Source organism: Apiospora aurea (genome assembly GCF_038362705.1).
Source record: "Apiospora aurea strain CBS 24483 chromosome Unknown utg000006l_segment0_segment0, whole genome shotgun sequence".
Taxonomy (NCBI): Eukaryota; Fungi; Ascomycota; class Sordariomycetes; order Amphisphaeriales; family Apiosporaceae; genus Apiospora; species Apiospora aurea.
This window is the reverse complement of record NW_027117393.1, coordinates 4,031,077-4,055,647: the sequence shown is the minus strand read 5'-3', so window position 1 is coordinate 4,055,647 and position 24,571 is coordinate 4,031,077. Positions and strand designations below refer to the sequence as shown.

The 24,571-nt window shown below is 54.1% G+C and overlaps 10 protein-coding genes across 10 annotated transcripts; 6 read left to right on the top strand and 4 right to left on the bottom strand.

The window, feature by feature from the left end:
* Positions 1-908: 908 nt before the first annotated feature.
* Positions 909-1,301, top strand: PG986_009836 (uncharacterized protein; the record flags this gene model as incomplete). Its single annotated transcript, XM_066846058.1, has 1 exon — positions 909-1,301. One exon carries the CDS (start codon positions 909-911, stop codon positions 1,299-1,301), a length of 393 nt encoding a protein of 130 aa, XP_066698456.1.
* Positions 1,302-3,549: 2,248 nt separating this feature from the next.
* On the top strand, positions 3,550-7,407 carry PG986_009835 (ankyrin repeat protein nuc-2; the record flags this gene model as incomplete). The annotated part of the gene is made up of 7 exons (XM_066846057.1): positions 3,550-3,689; positions 3,942-4,026; positions 4,201-4,323; positions 4,387-4,437; positions 4,502-5,303; positions 5,373-7,168; positions 7,222-7,407. 7 exons carry the CDS (start codon positions 3,550-3,552, stop codon positions 7,405-7,407), a joined length of 3,183 nt encoding a protein of 1,060 aa, XP_066698455.1.
* Positions 7,408-7,622: 215 nt separating this feature from the next.
* Positions 7,623-8,655, bottom strand: PG986_009834 (uncharacterized protein; the record flags this gene model as incomplete). The annotated part of the gene is made up of 4 exons (XM_066846056.1): positions 7,623-7,769; positions 7,928-8,308; positions 8,421-8,500; positions 8,583-8,655. The coding sequence occupies 4 exons, from the start codon at positions 8,653-8,655 to the stop codon at positions 7,623-7,625; spliced, it is 681 nt and encodes a 226-aa protein (XP_066698454.1).
* Positions 8,656-8,800: 145 nt separating this feature from the next.
* PG986_009833 (mitochondrial 54S ribosomal protein uL3m) lies at positions 8,801-10,212 on the top strand (the record flags this gene model as incomplete). Its single annotated transcript, XM_066846055.1, has 3 exons — positions 8,801-8,819; positions 9,048-9,982; positions 10,039-10,212. The coding sequence occupies 3 exons, from the start codon at positions 8,801-8,803 to the stop codon at positions 10,210-10,212; spliced, it is 1,128 nt and encodes a 375-aa protein (XP_066698453.1).
* Positions 10,213-10,561: 349 nt separating this feature from the next.
* Positions 10,562-11,309, bottom strand: PG986_009832 (uncharacterized protein; the record flags this gene model as incomplete). Its single annotated transcript, XM_066846054.1, has 2 exons — positions 10,562-11,031; positions 11,120-11,309. The coding sequence occupies 2 exons, from the start codon at positions 11,307-11,309 to the stop codon at positions 10,562-10,564; spliced, it is 660 nt and encodes a 219-aa protein (XP_066698452.1).
* Positions 11,310-11,864: 555 nt separating this feature from the next.
* Positions 11,865-12,530, top strand: PG986_009831 (uncharacterized protein; the record flags this gene model as incomplete). Its single annotated transcript, XM_066846053.1, has 1 exon — positions 11,865-12,530. One exon carries the CDS (start codon positions 11,865-11,867, stop codon positions 12,528-12,530), a length of 666 nt encoding a protein of 221 aa, XP_066698451.1.
* Positions 12,531-13,152: 622 nt separating this feature from the next.
* PG986_009830 (uncharacterized protein) lies at positions 13,153-13,833 on the top strand (the record flags this gene model as incomplete). The annotated part of the gene is made up of 1 exon (XM_066846052.1): positions 13,153-13,833. The coding sequence occupies one exon, from the start codon at positions 13,153-13,155 to the stop codon at positions 13,831-13,833; it is 681 nt and encodes a 226-aa protein (XP_066698450.1).
* A 2,082-nt stretch (positions 13,834-15,915) lies between these two features.
* On the top strand, positions 15,916-17,300 carry PG986_009829 (uncharacterized protein; the record flags this gene model as incomplete). The annotated part of the gene is made up of 3 exons (XM_066846051.1): positions 15,916-16,616; positions 16,707-16,775; positions 16,844-17,300. The coding sequence occupies 3 exons, from the start codon at positions 15,916-15,918 to the stop codon at positions 17,298-17,300; spliced, it is 1,227 nt and encodes a 408-aa protein (XP_066698449.1).
* Positions 17,301-18,512: 1,212 nt separating this feature from the next.
* PG986_009828 (uncharacterized protein) lies at positions 18,513-19,934 on the bottom strand (the record flags this gene model as incomplete). Its single annotated transcript, XM_066846050.1, has 1 exon — positions 18,513-19,934. One exon carries the CDS (start codon positions 19,932-19,934, stop codon positions 18,513-18,515), a length of 1,422 nt encoding a protein of 473 aa, XP_066698448.1.
* A 2,427-nt stretch (positions 19,935-22,361) lies between these two features.
* PG986_009827 (uncharacterized protein) lies at positions 22,362-23,607 on the bottom strand (the record flags this gene model as incomplete). Its single annotated transcript, XM_066846049.1, has 3 exons — positions 22,362-22,553; positions 22,605-22,820; positions 23,554-23,607. The coding sequence occupies 3 exons, from the start codon at positions 23,605-23,607 to the stop codon at positions 22,362-22,364; spliced, it is 462 nt and encodes a 153-aa protein (XP_066698447.1).
* Between the last annotated feature and the right edge of the window lie 964 nt (positions 23,608-24,571).

The window sequence follows — 24,571 nt, the reverse complement described above, 5'->3', positions numbered from 1 at the left end:
GCGGTGGTCCGGCCTTCTGCGGTCAGCATGTCGCAGCCTCTTCCCGGGTTATTTGGTGGGAGATCCGGGTCGGAAAGACCTAAGAAGAAGGCGAAGCGGAAAGGAGGTTTCTGAGCTGATCTTTCGACATGTTGGGTTCTTATTGGTGCTAAATGGAGCAAACTGGGACTGGGTTCTGAAAACCATGTATGGTGTATCTACGTGTATTCAGACAGTACTATAGTCATGCATTACCATATGGAAAGCATCGACAAGATATCCGATAGCTATATCTATACATTGCACAACTATATCACCAGGGAAAATTGTGTGATGGGATTTGTCTTATCCGTCTATATTCGCAGACCTCGAGCAATTTGATCAGGCTTCTACTTCGCGTCCCCTTTCCTGAAGTGCCAATGCCTATGGTTGAGTAACACCATTAGGCCGCGTCTATCTCCAACGATCACTGGTATTAGGTCAAGGGGGGTTGCACGGCGTGGCCGAAACCCTCCAAACTATAGACGCACTCTAGAGCAGATTTTCTTAACATAGTGGTCGTGCAATGGAGCACATGCGCAACTAAATAGACTCGCGAGAAGCTATCACTAGGAATAGGCTTTTCACGCATATTGTGTCCTGGTTTACAGTATACCTTAATCAATCATTGATACTATCGGCGAAAACCAGATATTTAACGAATTACATAAATACACTTCACTTCCGTTCTTACTCGTCCGCATTACTATACCAGTTTGCCCTGTTATCTTCTTACTACCGAAAACTAGGCATCATTTACGGCAGTCGAGGTAACAGTCAGAAGGTCGCTCTATTGTTTGGAAGCTGCTCAACGATCAAGCCGAACACTCACACGCCCACACACATCTAAAGCGCATCACTCTCCAGCAGCATTCCTCCAACCCGCCGCGATGAGTGAGGAAGAGATCGTACATGGCTTTTCCTTGGGCCTCGGGCTACCTGTCGCCCACTTTCTTCTAGGGCTGCCCTGGATCCTTTCGATCGCGCCGCGCATCGAGGCCCACCGGGACCTCAGGGCATGGCTGGACGGCAAGCTCGAGGACCGCAGCCTGCGCAAGCTGTGCCTTCGCGGGTGCGCCTATTTGTTCTGGGAGCTCTATTGGCTGGGACTCATCGTCTATACCATCTGCACAAAGCTCGCCGGGGCGCTCGGGAAGATCAGGGCGAGAAAGCGACAGCAGAAGGCGACAGCGGCGGTGGAGGAGGGCCGTGGGGATGGCGGCGGCGATAGTAACCAGTCTCCTTCCTTGTCCGCGCCGCCGCCTTCGTATCACAGCCGTTAAGGCTGATCCGGCAACTTGGTTAGAGGCCATTCAGGGCGATCTTACCAGTCACCACTCGGTTCTATCTGTTCGACATGGGAATATGTCAGCCCCTGGACTCCGTCTCGCCTGAGTCACCAGACGCCAAGCAATCGGTCGCTACAAGTATGCTTCCAATACCTGTGTACGGCTTATCAGACAATTACTACGCAATCAGAAACCAATGTGATCCGACGTCAAACGGAACAAGCATATGGAGGCTCGGCTTGGGGGGACGGATAACGGCATACAGGCCATGCCGTCTGCATGAGGAATACTTGGCAATGAGGTGGAACGGCTCGAAATGGCTAACCTTACATAATCCGGTTATACATGGGGCTAAGGTAGCATCGGGCGGCGGGCCCACACGTCTCGCTAAACTGGGAATAGCAGTACGACGTAATACCTGGCCGATAGAAATAGAATAGCCTCGCAATTTTTCGATTTCTCATTCATCCACCGGAAACAAGCCCATGCGCGCGGCATTGCAGCGAACAGGGGTCCTTGTTTTTCAGCCTTGCCTATGCCAACGACCACGTTCTCGCGATACAACATTTGATTGGCCGTCCCCTGTCCGGAATCACAACAGCTAGGTGTGCAACAGCGGGGGCCCTACCTATAGATGGTCTGCCTTCGACAATCCGGGCGAGCTTGTGATGGAAAAGGACTGAATTGAGGGGTTGTTTCTTCTGGGCCCGGGGGATTACTCGTTCTCTGCTGTGAGTGAAAATGACCAAGTAGCCGTGCCATGTGTATGACGAGTAATAGTCGCCAAGATCGGATCGAAGGAAGCTACTTGGGTTAGACCTAGCTTTTGGATACCGCAGATAAAACAGAGACAGAGAGAGAGGCTGATGGTTCAAGGTCTCAACCTAGCATCCAAGCTGCCCTGGTTCTGCGCCCGCAAAGCAGAAGAAAAAGCACTCGACAAGCAACTCTCGTCCATCGTCACGTTGTTTCTGGGTGGCCTTGAATTGCGGCGTCCCACACCTCAAGCGGCATACTACTGGACGTACTGCTACTGCCTACTTACTTTTGGAAGCACCCGCCGTTTATGCTTTGGGCCCCTCCTGCGCAAACCACCAACCCCACCATCGAATCTGGACTTGCCAGATTCAAAGAACTTTTCCCCAACCTAAAAGGTCCGGTGCTCTCGAGTGCCTTGGTCATCTTGAAGTATTGTAAAGGATCAGTTCAAGTGAGCAAACCAACCGGCAAATCTGCTGTGCTGCTCACCAGGATATACCTTGCCGTACGTATGAACTACATACTTACCTACAGACTTACTTATGGAACATATAAGCGACCTGTCTAGTAACACTCGTCTCCAGGCCCGATGTACATTCTTATTCAAGCATCGGTTTGAATTGCCGGAACATCACCTATCGAACCTTACTTCAATACACCTACAAGCCTAAGCTTGGGCTGGTGCTGCTCGGTCTTCATTTGTCCCTGTAAGAAACCCATTGTTCCCAGTCATCTTACATCTAGCCGAAGACCAAGACGGCTTGTATACATAGCTATACAGGTCAGGCTGTCCAGCATGACAAACACTACCCCCGCGTCCATCTGCGAACCCCTTGACGAGCACCTATTAAACATGCCCCTGTATGCAGCCGCAGCACATCCTGTCCCAGGGTCTCATTTCGGCCCTCCCAGCCTTTACTGGATACGGCGCACCACCGAGCTGTCGTCACACATCCCAATCCCAACTGACCCCCACCTACCATATGGCTGTCGTCATTCGTCTTCGTTCTCCAGGCCTTACATGGGCATTTTGCATGGGTCGTACCTAACTTGACGCGTGTAGATTGGCTTGAAAAACAGTCACTTCGGGTCCGAAGTCCCTTTCCGCTGTATCTGTCGGTCTCTCCAACAGCACTGGTCAATCCAGAGATTGAGATCAGGTCTAGAAAAAGGTACGACAATTGCTCCTGCTATTTCTTATGTTATTTGCACATACCAGAGAAGAATGGGGGAACCTCACGCTCTGCAATGCTAGACCGGATCGGGGTTGGGTATTGCTTGCTTTGCCTGCCTGTCCCGAGTATGGATATAGTAAGATGGGCCGGCACATGACATACCTGGCAGGCACATGGGCACCCATTTCAGGTATCCCGCCTCGGCTCCATCCATCGTGTATACTCGTATTTGGCCGTGAGCCTCTACTCACCAACAGTGGACACCACGTGCCTTTGTCGTTCACTATCCTCGCTGTTTGAACCTTGGAATGCATTTTCTGACCAACAACACATCGCAGCAGCCTGAGTGGCTTGGGTTCAGGCGCCTTCAGTATCATTTCCGTGCGGAACGAGAACAAATCTGCCCCAAAAAACGAGGACGGAGCCCTACCAATCTTCCAGGTACTACGTTGGTGCCACCGAATCCGCGTCGGTCACCCGTGCGGTTAATTCGTTCAGCCCGTCCATTGATATACTTACCACTGCTGCCGATCCCAAGCGATTAACTAAAGCAAGCAGCCTTCTCAGGCTTACTGCTGGCTCACACATCACATTATGTGAGTGAACCCTGAGTTGGTCATGGCGCCCCGGCTGTGGCTTATTCTTTTCCTACGTTGCAGTCTGTTTTCTCTACGAACATGGGTCACTGATTCCATTTTAGGAAGTTCGGTAAGCAAATTCAGAAGCGCCAGCTTGAAGTCCCAGAATATGCGGCCAGCTTCGTGAACTACAAGGCACTCAAGAAGGTAGGTCACTGTCGACATCCCCCTTATTTTGCTGGCTTTCTTCTCAGATAGCCAAGTCTGGTACCGAGGAAAAGCAAATTTGAGCTCGATGTACCAGAAGGACGCTGATCCACCGGCCCCTACAACTCCTCTCTCGACCCTGGAAGCCAGCCACTAATAATCCTTCTTTCGCAGCTCATCAAGAAGCTGTCGGCCACACCCAAACTCGCGGCCCAAAATGACCCTCTCCGCCCTACCACGCCCATTGACTCGCAGTCGGCCTTGCAAGCGAACAGGGCCAAGTTCTTCTTCCAGTTGGTATGATGGATCACATTCCGCTCTATTATGAGCGTCCTTCGGAACCTTGCTGATGCAAGTCAGGAACGAGAATTAGAGAAAGTCAATGTCTTCTATCTACAGAAAGAAGCCGAGGTAAGCTAAGTGACGTGTGCAGCAGTACCGATGCCATCTCCACACGATGCTTATCCATCTATAGCTCAAAATCCGCCTGAAAACTTTGTTAGACAAGAAAAGAGTGCTGCAGTCTCGCCAAGGAGTCTCGAGAAGCTCCACGAAATTCGCCACGTTGCAGGAGGGATTCCAGCAGTTTGCCAATGACCTTAACAAGCTACAGCAGTTTGTTGAGATCAACGGCACTGCCTTCTCCAAAATCTTGAAGAAATGGGACAAGACATCCAAATCTAAGACGAAGGAACTTTACCTTTCTCGAGCTGTGGAGGTACAACCCTTTTTCAATGCAACCGTCATCAGCGAGCTCTCGGATCAGGCCACGACAAGTTTGCAGGAGCTTGGGGCCTGGGCAGAGGGCGACAACGTGAGCTTCGAACAACGACCGGAACACATCATCAGCAGCCAGCATCTCCTGGGCACCGACGAGGGCGATGCAGATTCCTTACTTCTCGACACTGCCATCTCTGGCAATCTCGATTCGCTGCGAGATTTGCTCACCAGGATGAGGAGTACAGCGGACTCGACGCCTGTTGCGGAAATGTCTTTGATGGAACGAATCACACGTACATTCCTGGCTTCTATACATGAAGCGCCGCAGGCATCACTGGAACTCCTGTTGCAGACGGGTCTGGTCGACATCCAGTCGGAGGATGACATCAATGAACGGAACTGCCTGCACCAAGCAACAATATATGGCAATGGGTTTGTCCTGGGCGTCGGTCTCTCGGGCAACGTGGCTGTAAATCGAACCGATGTTTATGGCCGCGTTCCACTGCACTATGCGAGTATGCATGGGCGGTTGGACATGCTCGATGCTCTCCTCCAAGGTATGTCTGAAAACAAAGGAGCAAACAGCGCTTGGCTTACTTGAGGTTTGCTGACTTGTGTACTCACAGCCGACCCGACAACTATTGACTTGATCGACCACGATAATTTCACTCCGCTGATCCACGCTATCATCCACGGACATCTGGCATGTGTTGAACGACTCTTGGCGACCTCTTCCCGGTTGGACCCGAAATCGGATACGGATCACGCGCCGCTCAATCTCGCCTGCGAGCATGGGTCTCTCGAAATCGTCGAACTTCTTCTTCGAAATGGGGCTCAAATCTTGCCTGATGCCGAGGGGTTGTACCCGCAACATCTAGTGGCGCGTTCTGGGCAGACCCCTCAACTGCTCATGCTCCTGAAGCAGCATGGCGCTGATCTGGACCAAATCGACAAACTGTACGGATGGACGCCTCTAGTGCATGCTGCGAGCGAGGGCAATGTCCCATGTTTGCGGGAGTTGCTCAATATTGGTGCAGATGCGAACATCCACGACGAGAAGGACCTACCGGCCATGTACTATGCCGCGTGGGAGGGTCACCTGGAATGCATGCAGTTGCTGTCGCAATTCCTGAAGAGCAAGAAGAAGAGCCCGAATGGCTTGCAGGCGCATCTTGCGCCAATGATGAGCAGCGGGCCAGTGCCTATGTCGCTCGACGTCGACGCTATCCCTGTCCTCGAACTCCCTCCACCAATCATACCACTCCGGCGATACGGCCACAACTTCTTGGACACCAAGACGGTGGTTCAAATCAGCTTCGAGCAGCTGAAGGACCAGCCACTAGTGTTCTTCCAGGACAGCAAATACCCTGCCTCACGTCTTACCATTTCATCCAAAGCCTCCGATCTTATTCCCAAGAACATCATTCTCCCATTCCAGGAAGATACGCGGCTAGTGTCCTTCCAAGTGGAGGATCTCGAGACCTTCACCCTTGATTTCGATGTCTTCCCTGCCTACGGTGCCAAAGTTATTGCAAAGACTGTGGCACTGCCTAACACATTCCGTGCGGTATTGGGCAGGTCTGGACGATGCTGCCTACCCCTATTCGACCCCCGGCTTCGTGCAATTGGTCAAATCAGCTTCAATACGCAAGTTATCAAGCCATTCCAGGGGATGCCACTTGAGATTACCGATTTTGAGACTTACTGGAAAGCGACTAGTCAAGTCGATCGACAGCCTAATACGTTTGTCACGGGCTCTAGTCTTTCTGGCGATTTCGTGCAGCTGTTTGTCCAGCACACCAGTGACGGCGTACCCGTCCTGTGGCCAACATGGCATATCAACTGTGGAGGAGTTGAGGTGCCTGTAGCTCGCCTGTCCTATGCACAGTTCGGTACAGTCACGATGCAGAGTCCGAGCAGAGGCCATATTGCTACATTGCCGTCACAACCAATGGAGAACATTGCTGATGTACATCGTATACTAGCTTCTGCTGGTGTCTCGTTACAGGAGGCATTGACACTGCTGCCAAAGGGCATGCATGTCAACCTGCAAACCATGTACCCTTCAGAAGATGAAGAGCGAGTTCTTGGATTGGGGCCAGCTATTGATGTGAACACTTTTGTCGACGCCATCTTGACCGTGGTTTTCGACCATGCTCGAGCTCAGCGCGCGCAGATTCAAGCCCCTGATGTGGTGCGGTCTGTGGTTTTCAGCTCATACAACCCAACACTCTGCACGACGCTTAACTGGAAGCAGCCGAATTTCCCCGTCTTCCTCTGCAACGACCTGGGCCAGGAGGACGCGATGCCTGCGCCGAGCGCGATTCAGACCAGCGGGAGAAGGACGTCGTCCATCAAGGAGGTGGTCAGGATCGCGCAGAACAACAACTTCATGGGCCTGATATGTTGCTCTCGCCTCCTTGTAAGTTCCACTGCTATATTATACCTGCTACTCCGACTAACGATCCTGTGTAGGATATGGTCCCTGCTCTGGTCGATGCCATCAAGTCTAACGGACTGGCTTTGGTTATTGACAAGTCGACCGAGCTACCTCAAGAGATGCATCCGCTTGCCGATCCGTTCCCGCGCATGCCGAAGGGCGTTGACGGCGTCCTCAAGAATAACGGCGTTTTACGTTTTAATGAGTCGATTGACGTGTAGATGGAGTAAACACAACGTGCCGCAGTTGCAAGTGGGAGAAGAAAGAATAATGATTCCCTTGCCAAACCCCCTTAAATACTCGCTCAATATACCTTGATTTTAATGAAACATTGCTGGATGAGCTAGGTCCAATATACGTGACGGATGCATACTCTTTTTACTTTATTTATTCCTTTGGGGCCTGATGGTATTTGGTCTAGCTTGACACAGTATGTCTACATGAAGTCATCCTCCCAGTCTGAACCGCGATCTTGGTTGCTAGACTGGGCCATGTTCTCCTCGGAGAAGATGTCGTCGTAGGCGTGCTCCTTCTGCCACTTCTTCTCGGCTCGCTCTTTCATGATGCGTGCCTCTTCCTTCTTCTGCAAAACGAGATAAATGCTCAGTATACTCACTATAACCTCTCTATATCCCCCCTCGAAAGAGATTTATGCGTATGGAAACAAGAGAAAGGGGTAGTGGCGAGAAAGGCCAAGAATGGGATAAAGATGGGAATGGGAAGGGGGAGGGTTGAGCTTACCCTGGCCTGCACGGCCGCGTTGTCGCGCTTCCGCAGTTCCTTCTGGCGGTCCTCCTTCTCCTGGCGCAGGTCCGGGTGCTTCTCGACCTTGGTCTTGTTGAGGCGGTTGATGATGGCGTTCTCGCGCTCGGGCACGAGGACGCGCTTGACCTTGCGGGGGTCCTTGAAGCTGACCTGGCCGACGGCCATGCTGCCGTCCTTCTTGAGGTTGGACCAGGGCGTGTAGATGATGGTCACGTTGTCCTTCTTGTTGCCCTCGATCGAGTTGGCCTTGGTCAGCTGCGCCAGGTCGGTGACGAGCGGCTCCGGGATCGCGTCCCAGGTCTCGCCTTCGCGGAGGCGGAGGTAGATGTGGGCGGAGGAGAGCTTGTCGGCGTGGAACTATTTATATAACGCATTATAAGCATTTCCCCTTCGCTTATCTCTTGGCAGCAAACATAGGCGAGTGCATGCAAATATGCATTCATTCATACCCTGTAATTCTGATAAGTACATGTATTTTTTTAAGGTCAATAGTCAGGGACAAAACATACCAGACATCTTCCTCCCAGCCATGTGCAATCAACTCCTCATCTGTACACAAACAAAGTCAGTTATCTGCCGTACATCTCGTCGTATAAGACCTGAGTGAGGGGCATGGACTGTGCTCACTTACTCTCAAATTTGTCTTTGCCGACGTAGACATAGGCCGACGGGGTGACGGCCGCTGAGGTGAAATAGTAAACCATTTTTCCAGACCAAAAGGAATGACTCGAACTAAGTAAATGACCAGTATTTGAAAAATCGGAAGACGACGAGGGTGAGTCGGTGAGAAAAGCTGTGCACCGTTTTCTGAGTGAGGCTTTGGGTGAGAGCTGGCTGATAAGTGCGTTAATGGTCAACCTGGCCCGCCGTAAAAAGTTCCGGGGAAGCAGCTGCCAGCTGCGGCCCGCCCGATTTTTTTCCAACCTGAATTCGACCCCAGGCCAAACGACGACCACAAGACAAGGCTCCAAGCTCCAGCTCCAGCCAGCCAGACAGCAGCATCACACCAATTCGGCACGGGGGAAACGGAAACAGGAACGGGAAATGCAGCTATAAGGCCACAACGGTACGAATTAACGAATTACACGACGAGCAGAACGACTCCTCGTGGGCAACTCGAATAACTCCCCACCCACAACAACCACACACACAAACCCCCCAGCGAACAATGGCACCACGACTGCCAGCCGGCTGGGCGGCCCGCCTGTCGTCGCCCTCGACCTCGACCACCGTCCTCACGACCCGCATCCTCCTCACAGAACGCCACGCCCTGCTGCCGCGGACGGCCAAGCGCGGCGTCAAGTACGGCTGGTCGACGCAGCCCTCGCGCGCGCGGCCCGCGCGCTTCAACCAGGTCTCGTCCGGCCTGCCCGCGCCCACGGCGGGCCCCGCGGCGGCGCTGAAGCGCAAGGAGGCGACGACCCCCTGCGCACGGGCGTGCTGGCGGTCAAGAAGGGCGTCTCGGCCATGTTCGTCGGCGGGCTCCGGACCCCCTGCACGATCCTGCAGATGGAGCAGGTCGAGGTCGTCGCGGCCAAGACGCGCGCCAAGAACGGCTACTGGGCCGTCCAGCTCGGCCTCGGCCACAAGAACGCCGGCAACGTCACGGCGCCGCTGCTGGGGTACTACGAGGCGAAAGGCGTGGCGCCCAAGCGGCACCTGGCCGAGTTCAAGGTCCGGACCGAGGAGGGTCTCTTGCCGGTCGGCGTGCAGCTGCAGCCGGACTGGTTCAAGCTCGGCCAGTTCGTCGACGCGCGCTCCAACAGCCGTGGTATGGGTTTCGCCGGTGGTATGAAGCGCCACAACTTTGGCGGTCAGGGCGCCTCGCACGGTAACTCCAAGAACCATCGTACCATCGGTACCACCGGTCCCTCGCAAGGTGGCGGTTCCCGTGTGCACCCGGGCAAGAAGATGCCGGGACGCATGGGCAACGAGCGCGTGACGGTCCAGAACCTACGAGTCCTCAAGGTCGACAACGAGATGGGTATCGTCGTCATCTCCGGCCATGTTGCGGGCCCCAAGGGCTGCGTCGTCAAGATCAGCGACGCCATCAAGAAGGACCCCCGGCCCAGACCTTCATTGACAAGGCCCGTCGGATTCTGATGGAGCGAAACCCCGAGGCTGAGACCAAGCTGGAGCAGGCCCGTTTACGGCATCTGGAGCTTAAGGAGGCACGGAAGGAGGGCACGATAGGGGAGGCTATGCTGGCCAGTACGGCTGCGGCTACGACGGCGGCGGCGACCGAGATTGCAACTGCTTAATTGGGCTGAGTGGGCGCTGAAAAGAGGAAAGGGGGAAGGACGACATGTCAAAATATGGGAATGTCTGTCTGTATTATATACATGTTGTACACATAACCAGGACGCCCACGAGATACGGGAGCTTTATGCATCGTCATAGAGACCCCCTTTCAGCCGCCTCTGTACATGAATGAATCATTGATCAACTCCCGCTGGCCGCCCCTACTTCATGCCCATACGTAACGTAACTTTGCATCATGAAACACAGAGACCCCGAATTCGTATTTGTACAATTTTAACTTTTTGGGTGTCTACGGCCCGCTCACTCAGGCTGTCGACCTCGTGGTTTTAAACATTGCACACCACATGCTTACTTGAGCTGCTGTCGGAAGCCCCTCGTGGCCTCCTCGCGTTCCTCCTCGGTCATGGGCGTACCGACGAGCCCCTTGAACGGGTCGGCCCCGTCGAGCAGATCGACGGTGCTGCCGTCGGGGAACTGGAGGCTCCACTCGGTGGTCTCGAACATGGCCTTGGCGCCGGGCCGGAAGCTGGCGAAGCGCATGACGGCCTCGGTCTTGGTGCCTTTGACCTTGAACGAGATGTCGACACGGCCCTGCAGCTGGTTCATGGTGCCCGAGATCCAGGGGATCTGGTGCTTGAAGTAGACCTCGTCGCCGAGCAGCTCGCGGGCCTTGGGGCTCGTGCGCAGGGCGTACAGGGTCGAGGCCACGACGGGGCTCGAGGATTTCTGGTAGTTGAAGATGGCGAGCGAGGAGATGGTGATGAGGACGACGAAGATGGGGAAGGAGCGGCCCCAGCGGAAGGTGTAGTCGTCTATGTCTGTCGGGTGTGGCTTTGTGTTAGTGCTAGGTCTTGATCGAGGTCCTGTCTTTGACAAGAAAGAAGAAGACTAGGGTGGTGGACGTACGGGGTAGCTCGCGGTCGCCTCGTCGCTCCATCAAGGGGCCATCGCCGGGTTTCGGCGCCCTTGTCAGGGTCCGTCGCTGTATTATAGAGGTAGGAAACCGGGATGTCGCGGGTGCGGATGTGTTTGTAGTTGCTAATGGGTTGCGCAGAGCAAGCTGCAGCGCGCGCCGGCGCACGGTTCTGGAAAACATGTTGTGCGCTTCCTGTGTTCCAATCCAGAGAATATTATGATCAGGCTGGCAGGCTTCAAGTCGTCGGATTTGCTATTCAATTGCGCCGGGGAGCTCTCGATCATCAATCATATCATCCCACTTTCTTGGGCAGCTCTCTCCAAAGGAACGGTCGATGGGTCGGAGGGTCGGCATTACTGATCGGCCGGGCCTTCTATAATTTGAACAGTTCCAGCAGGGGTAGCTTCGATCGGCACTCACTGTAGGAGTCTAGGACCCTGGAAACGGACCCCGCTACGTCACCTGTAGCGCCCAAGTGCAAGTGCAAGTGCAGGCAGCTTCGTAACTTGCAGCTCTGTCCATCTTGAAATCAAGACATCAACAATTGCCTCGGATATCCAACACGGTATCATCTTTGGCTGGAACTCACAACCGCTTATAAGCTTCTACAAACCTACAGAAGTGCAGACCTTGAATTAGGTTACCTACTTCTACTCCAGAAGCCCAATACTTCCCTTGCGACAAAGCAACATCCTCGGGTCCATTCACAAACACGCATAGCCAAAGTCAACAAAGATGAACCGCACAGCCGCCGCGGCCCGCCTCCGCCGCACCTTCTCCTACCCCGCCGACGAAGATACGCTCTCGCCCGATGAGCTCCTAGCCCAAGAGGCCCTCGACGAGCAAGAACAGGAGGAGCTGATCGAGTCGCTGGCAGCCCAGAACAGCGCGCGCAACAGCCAGTTCCGGCTGTTCCTGCTCGCCCTGCCCATCCTCTCGACGGTCCCTTACCTGATCAGTTTAGTTCAGCCCGGGAAGCTGAACACGATCGTCGCGATGCTGGCGCTGACGTCGCTCGGGAGCACGGCCTGGATGCTGCACGCGCTGCCGCCGGGCGAGACGGGCGTGCCGGCGCTGGATCGGTGGGTCAAGGGGATTTCGGGGCAGAATGGAAATCCGAAAAGGGGGAGGGATAGCAGTGCATCGGCGATGCTGGGCGCCATACAGCGCAAGTCCCCCCTCGAGGTGTTTATGCCGTATCTGAACGCGGGGCTGTGCTGCGTGCTGATAACCACGGGCTTCGTCTCCAAGGCCCACGCGCCGCAGCAGTGGGGGCACGTCGGCTTGGGCAACTTGCCGGCTGTGGTATATGCGGTGGTCTTGCTGGCCAAGATGGTGATGGGGAGCGTTGATCCCGAGACGGAGCTTGGTGCGCTGAAGTATAATTACAAGGGCGCATAGACTGTTGCTTAACAAGTGCCGGGAACATGGTAGTTGGGAAACGGAAACATTTTTATGGCGAGAGCGATGAAATATCAAGATAGTCACGAACAGAGTATTGTGGCCTTCCAAGTAATTATAGCTCTACCAAACGTATCGTGAAGTTGTCTAGATTTTTGAAAGCTGTAAGGCGGACAGCACCGGGATCTACCTCGTGTAAGAGCCCCTCACTTCCATCATCAACAATTGCTTCAGTGAAGAGATCATAGGTCAGGAAGTATCAGAAGGTCAATACCGAAATCGAAGGAAAAAAGAAAAAAAAGAGAAGAAAAAAAGGGTTTCTAAGCAAATCCGGTTCTCCAGTACTACAGTAATTGATATAATAGATTGCCAGTGTTGGATGCACCGTTTGGAAAGTGAGATTCTTCTTGGGCTTTCCTATTATTCATCGCTTGAACAAGAAGTGGCGACCCTCTCAATTCACACTTCAGGCAAACACCAAAACTCAACATCACCACTCATCATCCCAGGAAGGCAAGTCTCACTCATCCCCCCAAAACTGCGTATTCTATTTCCTGAAACCAGCCAATCTGACCCGGGCTACTAGAAACCGCTTTCTATTGCACTTTTAAAACCAGTCATCATGTCTCACCACTGCCACGATGAGCACGACCACGGCGGCGGCGGCCATGACCACGGCGAGCACGACCACTCGGACGACATCACGCCCGCGCTGCAGCACAGCCTGTACCAGCACATCAACTTCGACGCCGTCCAGACGCTGAACGAAGAAGAACCAGGCTCGGGCCAGGCCGTCCTCAAGAAGACGTGGGCCGAGCGCCTCGAGCCGGCGCCCGAGGTCGCCAGCGACGCCGACGAGCAGGTCATCGTCCAGGTGCCCTTCACGGGCCAGGTCAAGCTGCACTCGGTGCTTCTGCGCACGTCGCAGAGCGACAGCGCCCCGCGCACGCTCAAGCTGTTCATCAACCGCGACGACGTCGATTTCGACGCGGCGTCGGAGCTGCAGCCGACGCAGACGCTGGAGCTGAGCCAGACGAGCGATGTGCAGGAGCTGCCGGTCAAGCGCGCGCTGTTTGGCAAGGTCACGCGCCTCACGCTCTTCTTTGAGGATAACTTTGGGGACGGCGATGAGGAGGTTACGCGGTTCAGCTACCTCGGGTTCAAGGGCGAGTGGATGGCTCTCGGCCGGGCGCCGTCGCAGATCCTATACGAGGCGGCGCCGAACCCTAACGACCACGCGCTCAAGGGGACGAGTTCGAATGCTATGGGGAGTGGCATCGGTGGACGGGGACCTGGGGTGTAGGGTAGTAGCCATGGGAAACCAGATCCGGGTAGTGGGAAAGGGGGGGCTTTGGAGGAGGGTCACATGCATTCACTGAGGGTATATCAGGAGCACTATGATACGAAGACAGACTCCCATATGGTCCATGCAAGCATATTGCTTTGACTAGTTCTCTCTGCGCTATCTATTGGACAGGCATGACGGGATCAGCCTCTCAAGGAACCGGCAGGTTTGTGATCAGACCCAGACCACATAACATCGTTTCGATCAAATCCCAAGATGAGGTTTCCATGAGGTGTCTTTCGGATGTTGCACCCCTGGATCTCTGCTCATATTCCACGGACTTGGTGTGTTATTTCTGGCTGTGAGAGGTTCTGGCCCCGTGTGAGCAGATGAATCGCCGCGAGATGTCGAAATTCCGGCCACGCGGCTTAGAAGTACAATGCAGACAGACAAGACCCGAAGAGTCGGGTTTTTACACCGTGCGTCTGGCATTAAGCGACCCACGGCCACACTTCACACGTTCCCTCTCAAATGCCACTGCTAAGTACGGTGTAGAGTAGCATTGGACTGCCGGCGGCACACCGTCGACACATTCCAAAGCCAGGTAGGCGGCTAGCATGACAGACGAGGGTTTGATTACAAGGAGAATTATATCGGCTGACGACCCGAACATGCGCCTTCACCAACTGAATTAGGAGGTCCGGCAGTTGATCCAACAGTGTCGGCTTTAGTCCATGAAAGGGGAAGATCTTCCGCCCCCTGGGTGTGTGTGGACTTCCATCTATAGTGGCATATCTTGACCGACGTGCCACAGCGAACTGCTCAGCCCTAAGGGGAATACCAAGGATATTCTGGGATCCGTCATTCACCATGGCATTCTGTCGGTGCTGAGAGAAACACATACAAACAGATCGCCTACGCTTATTGGGTGGACTACGAGGGCGTGCGAGCACCATAAGCTCCCAAATATCCCCCCCCAATCACGGAAGAAGCCCACCCAAACAGTGAGGATAGATATCCAAGGTAAAGCACTATCACGTACCATCATGCGGAAGGTTAGATGGCTCTGTCACCCATGTCACTCACCGCTATCGACGGTCGACTCTGCTCATCCTTAGTTACACATATACAGTCCCCGGACGTCAGTCTAGAATTGGTTAAGTCGTATCGCCATCCCTCCTATTGCGACGTATGGGTCAAGCCTCAACCAAGGCGTGGCTCGTTCGTTCATCATGGACACGCGAGCCGTAAAGGATATAAGCCCACCGCAAGGTTGGGCCGCACCATCGACTACCAAGGTGAGCTCAACCAGCAAAGACGGCTGTCCCAATGCTATGGCCACATCTGACGGGCTGCTGGATCGCATCTGTATTGAGCACGGTATCTGTAGGCGTATGCAGGCCTGTCACTTACTCGCCAGCTCGGCTCGCATATGAATGTTACATTTCCACACAGCTAGGTACGTAGGGCTATCATAGCCGAGAAGCGAAAATAGGGGGATTGGGATTTGTGGATCGTCTGCTACTCTCCCACGTTGACAGAACAAAAGGACCCTTGTCCTATTATATAGCCCGGTCGTCCTGCTTGGGTGCTGGATCGTGATTAATGGATGTGAGATGGTATCCCCCATCCATCAAGGGACATGGTGTTTCTCTTTTGGAGAAGAACCAATCCTGTCCGTTGTTGGTTCCCCTCTCCCCGAAATGTTTGCTGTGGCTTCGCGCGCGGGTTCTTTCCTCGTCATTCCTCTCTTCACATTGCCGAGAGAGCACTGACTCGAATTATGTAAGTGCCGAAAGGACGAATTGCGAGAACAAACGTCCTTGTCACGCATCTGTGTGACTGCCATATACGTATGTAGCTGTGTATATGCAGGAGATAGATAGAAAAGGGCTGGATGATCCCTCCTTGAAAGAGGCCAGTCGTGAGCTTGAAAAGATGTACGCTTCGCTCTTCTCTATTTCTATTTTCAGGTTGAGGTGATATGATTAGTTCCCGATTGCTTGGTGATTTTCTTACCATTTTTCCTATAGTCACTCCTTCCATCTATGTAGGCAGCCAGTCCATCGGCCCTTCAGTCAGCCAAACCCACCCATCACCATGGAATGCGTCCTCCTGACCATGGCCATCTTCACCACCCTCCTGGCCCTCGTCTCCGTCATCCTCCGCGACCTGGTCCCGCTCAAGACCCGGCGGAACCCCGACCGCGCCGACGGCCTCGCCAACCTCGCCATGGTCCTGGCCCTGGTCGAGCTGGGTCTGACCATGACGGCCAGCCTCAACGGACTGGGCGATTTGCCCTCGCACCCTCTCCAGTCGCAGGAACAGCGGAAAAGTTCGGGGAAAGCGGAATACCCCTTCCCGGTCCACTACGCCATCATCTCGAGCCACTTCTACTTGTTATCCAGCATGACGGCCAAGGCGGCGGCCTGCCTCATGTGCCTCAGAGCGATGGCCCCGCGGAAGGGGGACAATGAGAACATGGAATCGTCGCCGTCACCATCCTCCTCCCGCGGCAAGATCGCCACGTCGTCTTGGCACCGGAGGGGGTACTGGACCATCCTGATCGCCACCGTCGTCATCAGCTTCCTAACGCTGGGCCTGACGACAACCGCGACCCGGGCGAGTATCGGCGCCGAGACGGGCGACCGGGTGATCGTGGTGGCGCTCCGAGTTCACGGGGCCTGGAGCGCGGCGTCGGACCTGGCGCTGGCGCTGTTTCCGACGCTGCTCCTGAGCCGGCTGGCGATGCTGGCCCGGAAGCGCGCGGCGTTGTGGGGGATCATGGGGTTTAGCGTCATGTAAGTTACATCTCCAGGTGAGATTCTAAAAGGGGTGTCATGATATTCGTAGAGCCAGAGGTAGTTGTACTAACGGGGGTACCTAATCAGCGTCGCGGCATGCGCAGTCGTCAAGTGCGTCCATGGCGATAACCTGTACAAGACCATCCTGTGGGGAACGTAAGTAGTCCATCGCTTCTTCCCCCTTTCCTCCCTTTCACCAACTGACTAACCCCCTTTCCCCCAAGCTACAGTCTAGAACAAAACCTCGGCATAACCGCCCTCAACCTCCCAACCTACACCCCCCTCTTTGCCAGCCTCTGCCGAGGCCTGACCATGTCCACGACCACGACAACATCGACCAGCACCAGCACCAGCACCAGCACCAGCACCAGCACCACTACCACCGCAAAGACCAAATCCACCATTGCCTCAGCCGGCCAACGCCGCGGCGAGGAGGAGGAAGACAACACCATCTTCCTCGAGTCCCTGTCCAACATGCACGGCCGCCAAAAGGGCTCCTGGCATCGGCGGCAGATCACCATCCAGTCTTCTTCCCACTGCGCAGGAGACGGGAAAAGTGCCAGGAAGGACAACAGTAACAAGAAGAAGGGGGCGGTGTCTTCTTGCATGCTCTGGAGAGGTTACGGACCCGAGATCCCAATTCGTCTTCACCCGGAGATGGCGGTGAGGCAAACAACCTAGCGACGGGAAGCCAACGGAATCTCATCTGGTGCGGTAGCGACTGTACTGCCGATCGCAGGCCAGAAAAGGGGGATACGGAGTCCAACAAGAAGGGGCAGGAGAGCAACAACATCCCAAGGGGCAAATGGATAGAGAGCGGCATCATGAAGACGGTCAGTGTCAGGGTTAATAGCGGCGAGAACTTCGATGTAGAACTTTGGGAGCTGGCAGCCAGGGAACGCTGAACCTCGTAGCCAGCCAGAGAGCGAAACGAATACAAAATATGAACAATGAGTTCCATGCAATATGTGGCATTAAATAGTTACTATGACTTTAGCTTATATTTGTCGCAGTAAATGACGGCATAGCCGCATCCTTTCGCACACCGGTAGCCCTCCCTCCTTGAATATTCAACTCGTAACTCCTCCACTGACGTCCCTTCCCCGATCCGCCCAAGAGACTTTTTTAGGCTTTTCAGAGAGATAGATCCCCGAACAGCATCCCCACCAGTACAGGCTACATTGCATCGTCCTCTGCCCGACTATGTAGTCGCAGTATTTCGTACGCAACATTCCAGTACCAGCAACGCAGGTAGGTTTCTTCGTAGCAAGTTTGCGGCAGGCCACAAATTCAAGCAATCGAGTTTTGTTCCTAGCCACCATCACACGTGGCCTCATTTTACTGCCTTCCGCCGCTTCGGACAACTTGGCACCATGATCGTGTGCAACTTGCAGCAACATTTGAGTGGCCCCCAGCCACCCGTCGCCCCAATTCCTTCCCCAGCCAGGACACCGTAGCCAGTGACCCCATTACGTAGTCGAATAAAGAAATAGATGTAGATGCCGTGGATGTGTAGTAAAGATTTTGTAACTGCCGAAGCTAGGATGCTGTATATACGGGCGCTCGCCAAAGCTGGCTAACTGGGGCCGAGGCTGCCAAATGGATTATCATGAAGCGGATGAAGGTGTGGCCCAAGAGGTATATGCTTGTGCGTAAAGTGTAGACAGACCGCCGAACGCCGGAAGATCCAATCAAAGTATATGAGAAATAATGTGACAATCATGATGAGACCAGTTGCAGAAAGTCTTGCTGGCGACAAAATAAAGGCGGCACGAGGCGCCTATAGCTGGGTATCTGTCGAATAATTTTCAGAAATGAATAGACGGCATGGTCAGCACAAAGTGGCACACAACCACATTCTAGCAACGCAGGGGTATTCGCCGTGGAGCAGGTTCAAAAGTTTTGCGAGATACCGGCACTCTGTTGTGGGTAATGCGATGGGTTCTCGATCCTCGTGTTCCTCCGTGCTGGGTTGTCACGAATAACGGGTTGAGCTCCGCCGGCGCCCGGTTGGCTTTCATTGTAGGGATTGCCATATTGGTCGTAATAAGCGTTGGTGCCGCCGTAAGCGACGCCAACATTGTTCTCCGCCGAGCCTTCGGATCGGCCGGTGGCGCTGTAGGACGACGATGCATTGGACGGTCCGCGGTGGACGTTGCCGTTGCCGCGCGTTTCGGCAGTCGAAGGCCCCATCGCGCCGAGGATTTCACCCTCGGGCGAACGCGAGCCGTCAGACATCAGTGGTTCTCCTGATCTAGTGTCAGATGCATTGCCCCATGTAGGGCCGTTAATCTCGGAGTACGGCGCACCTGCTGCTCCACCAGACATGGTCGTTGAAGCCTTGCGACCCGTGGATCCGCCTAGGGTGGTCGAGCCCCAGCCACGATATCCAGAGGAGGCGTCTTCCTTCATCTCGTACGCGCCGCCGGCACCACCCACATCAGGCATGGTAGGATCCGCATTGGGATTGTAAATGTAGTCTTCAACCTCCTTCCGCCTCTCCTCTTCGGCATCCTTTCGCTGCTTGCGCTTCCTCCACAGGAAAATGCCAGCGACCACCAGAAGTGCAACAGCAGCAATCGGAACCACTACCGCGACAGCGATCCTGCCTTGCTGATTCAGTCCACCCGACGACGCCTCATCAGACTGCATGATACCGCCATTTGGAGAAGTTCCTGATGGGTCATCTGGAGACACGGTCGGGGTTGATACAGCAGTTGAAGTGATGGTCTTTACCACTGTGTTTCCATTTTCCGAGGTGGTGATGGTCGTCGCGATGAGGGTGGTGCTCGGCTCCGGCGGCGGCTTCTTGGTGGTTTGCTGCGTTGGCGATGTTTGCAGAGTGCTTGGCTTTGTTGGGCTAGGCTGATCGGGTTTGCTGGGCTCAGTGGTTGGCGCAGTAGTGGGTGCCGTGGTAGGTGCCGTGGTAGGTGCAGTGGTCGGCGCAGTGGTAGGCGCAGTGGTCGGCGCAGTGGTCGGCGCAGTGGTAGGCGCAGTGGTCGACGCAGTAGTTGGCGCGGGCGTAGGCGTTGTAGGGTCTGGTTCTTTCGTCGTAGGCTGCTGCGTGGGAGTAGGAGGCTGCTGCTGTGTCGTCGGCGAAGGGTCTGACGATGGTGAGGGAGCTGGCTCCTCGGTGGGAGTAGTAGGAGCGGCCGCCGGTGAAGTATCGGGCGATGACGCTTGCGTCGGGGCTGCAGAGGTGGGTGTGTCAGTACTAGGGCTTGGTTTAGACGTGGCATCAGTAGTAACGGGATCTGACTGAGTCGTCAAATCCACGCCCTGTGTGTCCGTACTTGTAGCGTTAGAAGCCGACATGGCGAATTGCCTTGCGCTTAACACCCTTGGATACAATTGCCTGGTTATTGGAGGTGCCATGTTAGCGCGTGCATCGAGAATATGTGAGGGACATGCTGAGGTGAGCAGGTAGGAAAACGGAAAAGAGAACGAGTCGACGCGATGATGTTCAACAACATGAGTGATTGTTGGTCACAACCGAGCTTAATTGACTGTTGTGCGCCAGGAACGCTTATTGCGGTTGTAACAGATCTTGTCAAACTCGTGCTAGAGCCTAGCCGTACATTCACGGCACGAGACACCGGATACGTGGAAGACAAGTTCCATTTGCGCGCATCGTGCAGCAAACAGGCTGAATCATTGGCAACAGAAGGGACGAACTAACCTTGACAGAGGACTTGGCAGCGCAATTGGCTGATTGACGCCAGCGCGAGCAGTCGGGAAAGACTGGATGGGAGAGGTCGCGAGCGGCCGGCGATGATGGAGAGAGATGTTTCGAATGATGCGACTTGAGACGAACAAAAAAGACGAGACAAGCACGGCGCTGGCGGCTGTTCTCTCTCCTTCCCGCTATTATTAGAGAGAAAGTGGGAGGAACTGTGGCCACCGACAGCAGCAGGCGCTCAGGCGACTTGAACTACTGAGCGGCGGAGGGGAAGCAACAGGGCCAGAAACGGGCGATTAGCCAGACAAGGCAAAAGCCCTGGTCAGCAGCGTGGCTGAGGTAGTGTCGCTATCTCGTGTTGATTGCTCGTGTCTCTCGGCTCATGTGAGACGAGCCGAAATGATTGGTCAGGAGCAAGCCGGGCCAAAGCAGAAACAGCAAGTGCCAAAGATGTGCTGCAGGGCCTCCCAAAATGGATGATACAACACAGCACCGCCCTGACTGCTTCAGGTATTGATTGCTCTACGCCGTCTGAGAGTCCGGGGTCTGGGGATAATGGGACCTTCGGAATTAAAAAAGTGCTTCTTTTGTAGAATAAAAAAAAGGGAAGGGTTTCGATAACGATTTGAGTGAGTGAATGAGTCCCCCAGATTAAGCGAGGGAGCGAGCGTCTGGACGAAGAATAAGAAAACAGGGTGGACTGAGAAAACACCGTCGGGTAAGACAGCAGGGATCTCGTTGCGAACAGTGAGTAGGATTGGGTAGGTTGAAGGTAAGCCCGATTAAGATTCTGTCGGGGGTGTGGCAGTGGTGCCAATAGCGCAGTGCAGTGCAGTCCGTCTCTTCTTTTTCTGCTTCTTCCTGTTCTCCTTCAGCAGCAGTAGCAGCGAAAGCAGAAAGTGGTTGCCGGCTAGCAATTGGAGGTTGATGCGTGCGTGTGCAAGGCAGGCCAGAACTCTGGGTAGTGCGATATGCAAGCGCAGATGCAAGGAAACCTGGTATTGCGCTTGTGGGATGCGCTCAATCTGGAATTGAAATTGACACCAGCGAAGAGTAATGTACCTGTCAGGTTTCCAATGACAAGCCACGCGAACAAGCCTAAAAATCAAGCCTAATTTTTCAGAGTTGATTCCTTTGACCGGGGCAGGGTTGCTTTTCTGGCTGACGTCGTCGTCGTCGTCGTCGTCGTCGTCTTCTTCCTCTTGGGCACCCTGGAGCGGTGTAATGGTCAATTCGTCCTTGAAGAGAAAGGATGAACGCGAGGAGCTGAGGAGAGAAAAAGAGAGGAAGAGATGGGAATTGACCCGGCGACAGGAAATCGGGAGGGCGATCGATGATGAAAAGACAAGGGTCACCCAGATGAATAATACTGGGACAGGTACGCGGTAGCCTGCCTGCTGGCCCGACTGCCTCGTACTCAATTTTCCTTATTATTATTAGTCGTGCCTGGGTAGAGCGTCCCGCTGTGGAGCAGAGCGCGCTGCTTGTGTGTGTGTGTGTGTGTGTGTGTTCCTCCGAGCGTTGCAGGGTGCTGGAGAGGAAGTTGTGGCAGGATGATCCCCGGGGGTCTAGCAAGAGGCTACACCTGCTAGTCTTGTCGCTCGCTATTGCGGAGAGGCTTTTTTACTGGAAGAAGTGATTGATCAAGTGTCAGCCAGTAACGCTGCAAGCAGGCTACTAGGTTACTACTACCTGTTGCAGGAAATGTGCCGTGCAGTCCAGTCCGCCGTGGGATTGCCGGAGGCGTTCAATTGATGCGCCCAGTTTGCACCTTCTTCCACGGAATACTAGACAGGTACCGAAAGAGCTGCAATAGTTTGTTGGCCGAACTTGTCAGATGTCGATCAACTGCATTGCGCGACTCAGGGGCCCTGTCAGTGTCGAGGCTTGAACCGTGGAGTATATTCTGATCCTCCAGCGTGAGCGTGTAACGTTTCGGGTGACTCGTGCGGATTGTCGTTTAGATTGCTGATCCAAGTTCTTCTCTGCTGTTTCGGCTTGGGTCGATCAGTAGATATTTTTCCAAGATATCGATTTTTCTGTTTTGTCTCCTTCGTAATTGACTAAGAGCAATTCCCATAGAGTTCCCGATGCTGTCCTAGCGTTGCTCTGTAGAAATTTGACGAGCTTTGGTCGTTGGGAGCTCGTGTAAGTGAAGGCGTTGCGGGGTACTGGGCTGAATGTCGGTAGCCGCCGATTCGTCGGTGGCAGTGGCCCTTGGGCAGTAGGGCAAGGTGTATGTTGTTGGCTGCGGCCTATAAACGCCGAGGTTCACGTAGTGAGTAGCTTATACTCTAAAAAAAAACCAATGCCGCGAGTCGTGGAATCGTGAGAAGAAGGAAGAAGGCGTCGTCTTCGTTGTCGTCTTCGTTGTCGTCTTCGTTGTCGTCTTCGTTGTCGTCTTCGTCGTCGAAAGGTTTCCTCTCTGGTTTCTTCTCCTTCTTCTTCCAGGTAACCAACCGGAAGTTGCGGGCGGGTTTTGAAGAGAGGGAGAGAAACGGGGGCGCCGATCTCCAAGTGAGCTATCAAGGTAGGTCAGATACGCAAGTGGGCTCAAAACAGACTCAACTCCTCCTCACGTCGTCCGATTCGTCAATGGAGCATCTATCTCCTCTGGTTGAGGCTGCTACAGGCCCAAAGCTCCGCCGAGGGGGTCAATGGATGGATGGAGGTTCGATAGGTAATACGAAGGGGCCGGCAAGGTGAGCAAAAAGTAAGCTGCTGTGCTGTGGTGCATGCAAAGAAACAAGAGGCGGTCAGATTCAGCTGATGCTATCTTGGGCTGTTGTGCTATGCCAGCCACCTCCGAAAGAGGCTTGCCTTGCAGGTTGATGATGATTCTTTCTGGCCGTTACACACACTCGGCCTGCTGTGAGAGATCAGATGTTCGAGACAGCGAGCCTCATTTGGCAAGACCAGTGGGAACCCTTTCAACAAGATATCATCCGTCAGACTTTCTCCCCAACCATTTATTTGTTCAATGGTGTTCGGTGATCTTGGTCTGGCGTACAGCCAATAATACTGTTTCACGTATAGCAGCTATGACCTATGACACCACCGCAGTCTTTCGCAGCCGGTGAGCTCTCTCCACATGCGTTCAACGTTGCTAGATTAACACATGGTACATATTACGCCAAAACAAGCTTTGCAGACTCTCTCTCCAACGCCAGGCCGGTCAGGCCTTGCCAGAAGCGAGATCGAGCAGGAGATATGCTCCAATTGTATCTTCAACCCCGAACACCTCGTGCAACCTACTGGCCCAAAGTCCAGATTACTCGATAGAAGAGCACGAATCGCTTGCCCGTGCATTGCAGCAGGAGGGTACAGCCAAGGTAGCTGCATACTACACACCGTCTCTCTCTCCGCGTACTACCGCTCGCTCTGCCTATCGCTGTTCCTTCTTCTTCTGCTTCTTCTTCTTCCCCGCAATCCGTCCCGTACGATAGACATTCGACGCATTAGTGAGCCAGCCTAGAATGGTTATAGTGCCGTAATAACCGTCAAGCAGCTTCCGAGCCTACCAGCTTCCCAAGAGGGCAGGAGGGTAAGCAAGCAAGCAAGCAAGCAAGCAAGCAAGCCAGCCGGACAATCCGCTGTCAGCAGGGAGAGTGTCGATGAGTAAGGACCGTCTCCCGGGCTAGCCCTGCCTGCCAGCGAAGCTGTCGCCGGTCGCATATCCTCAATGACGAAAAAGTCCCAGAGCTCGTCTAAGGATTTCCACATTCACCAAGTGGTGTTTGTTGTTCAGCCAGGGAGCCCCCTGGAAAAGCAGCGGCTCCCTTCTCCGAGAGTCGTTTTTTTGGTACCCAATCAGAGCTGGTGCTCGGTCTGATAGTCCAGCGGTTGATTCAAGACGGCCGAGAGGCGTCCAATTTTTGGCCAAAGTTTCGAACAGGCCCGGCCGGGCTCCAAACCGGGTGAGGATGTGTGCTCCCAAATAGATACATACTAGATAAAACCCCAATGGCCGGCGTCATCCTTTCCTTCTACTATTACTTAGTAACCGAAGGTCGAGACCAAATGCCTCACACCCTTGAGTTACAATCCAATCGACCTGACAGAAACCGTGGACAAAAATAGCCCTTTACTCCACGTACGACGTAGGCTTGCTGACAATCTACGTGTATGTAGTCAAGACTACGACAGACTACTACTGACTGAGTTTACCCGATGCACTTTCACAAGCAAGTCGTATTGCTCTCGTTGATGATTTCAGAATTATGGCAAAAGAACTGGCTCGGCCTCCAAGACCGACCCCAAACGTCTCCTAACC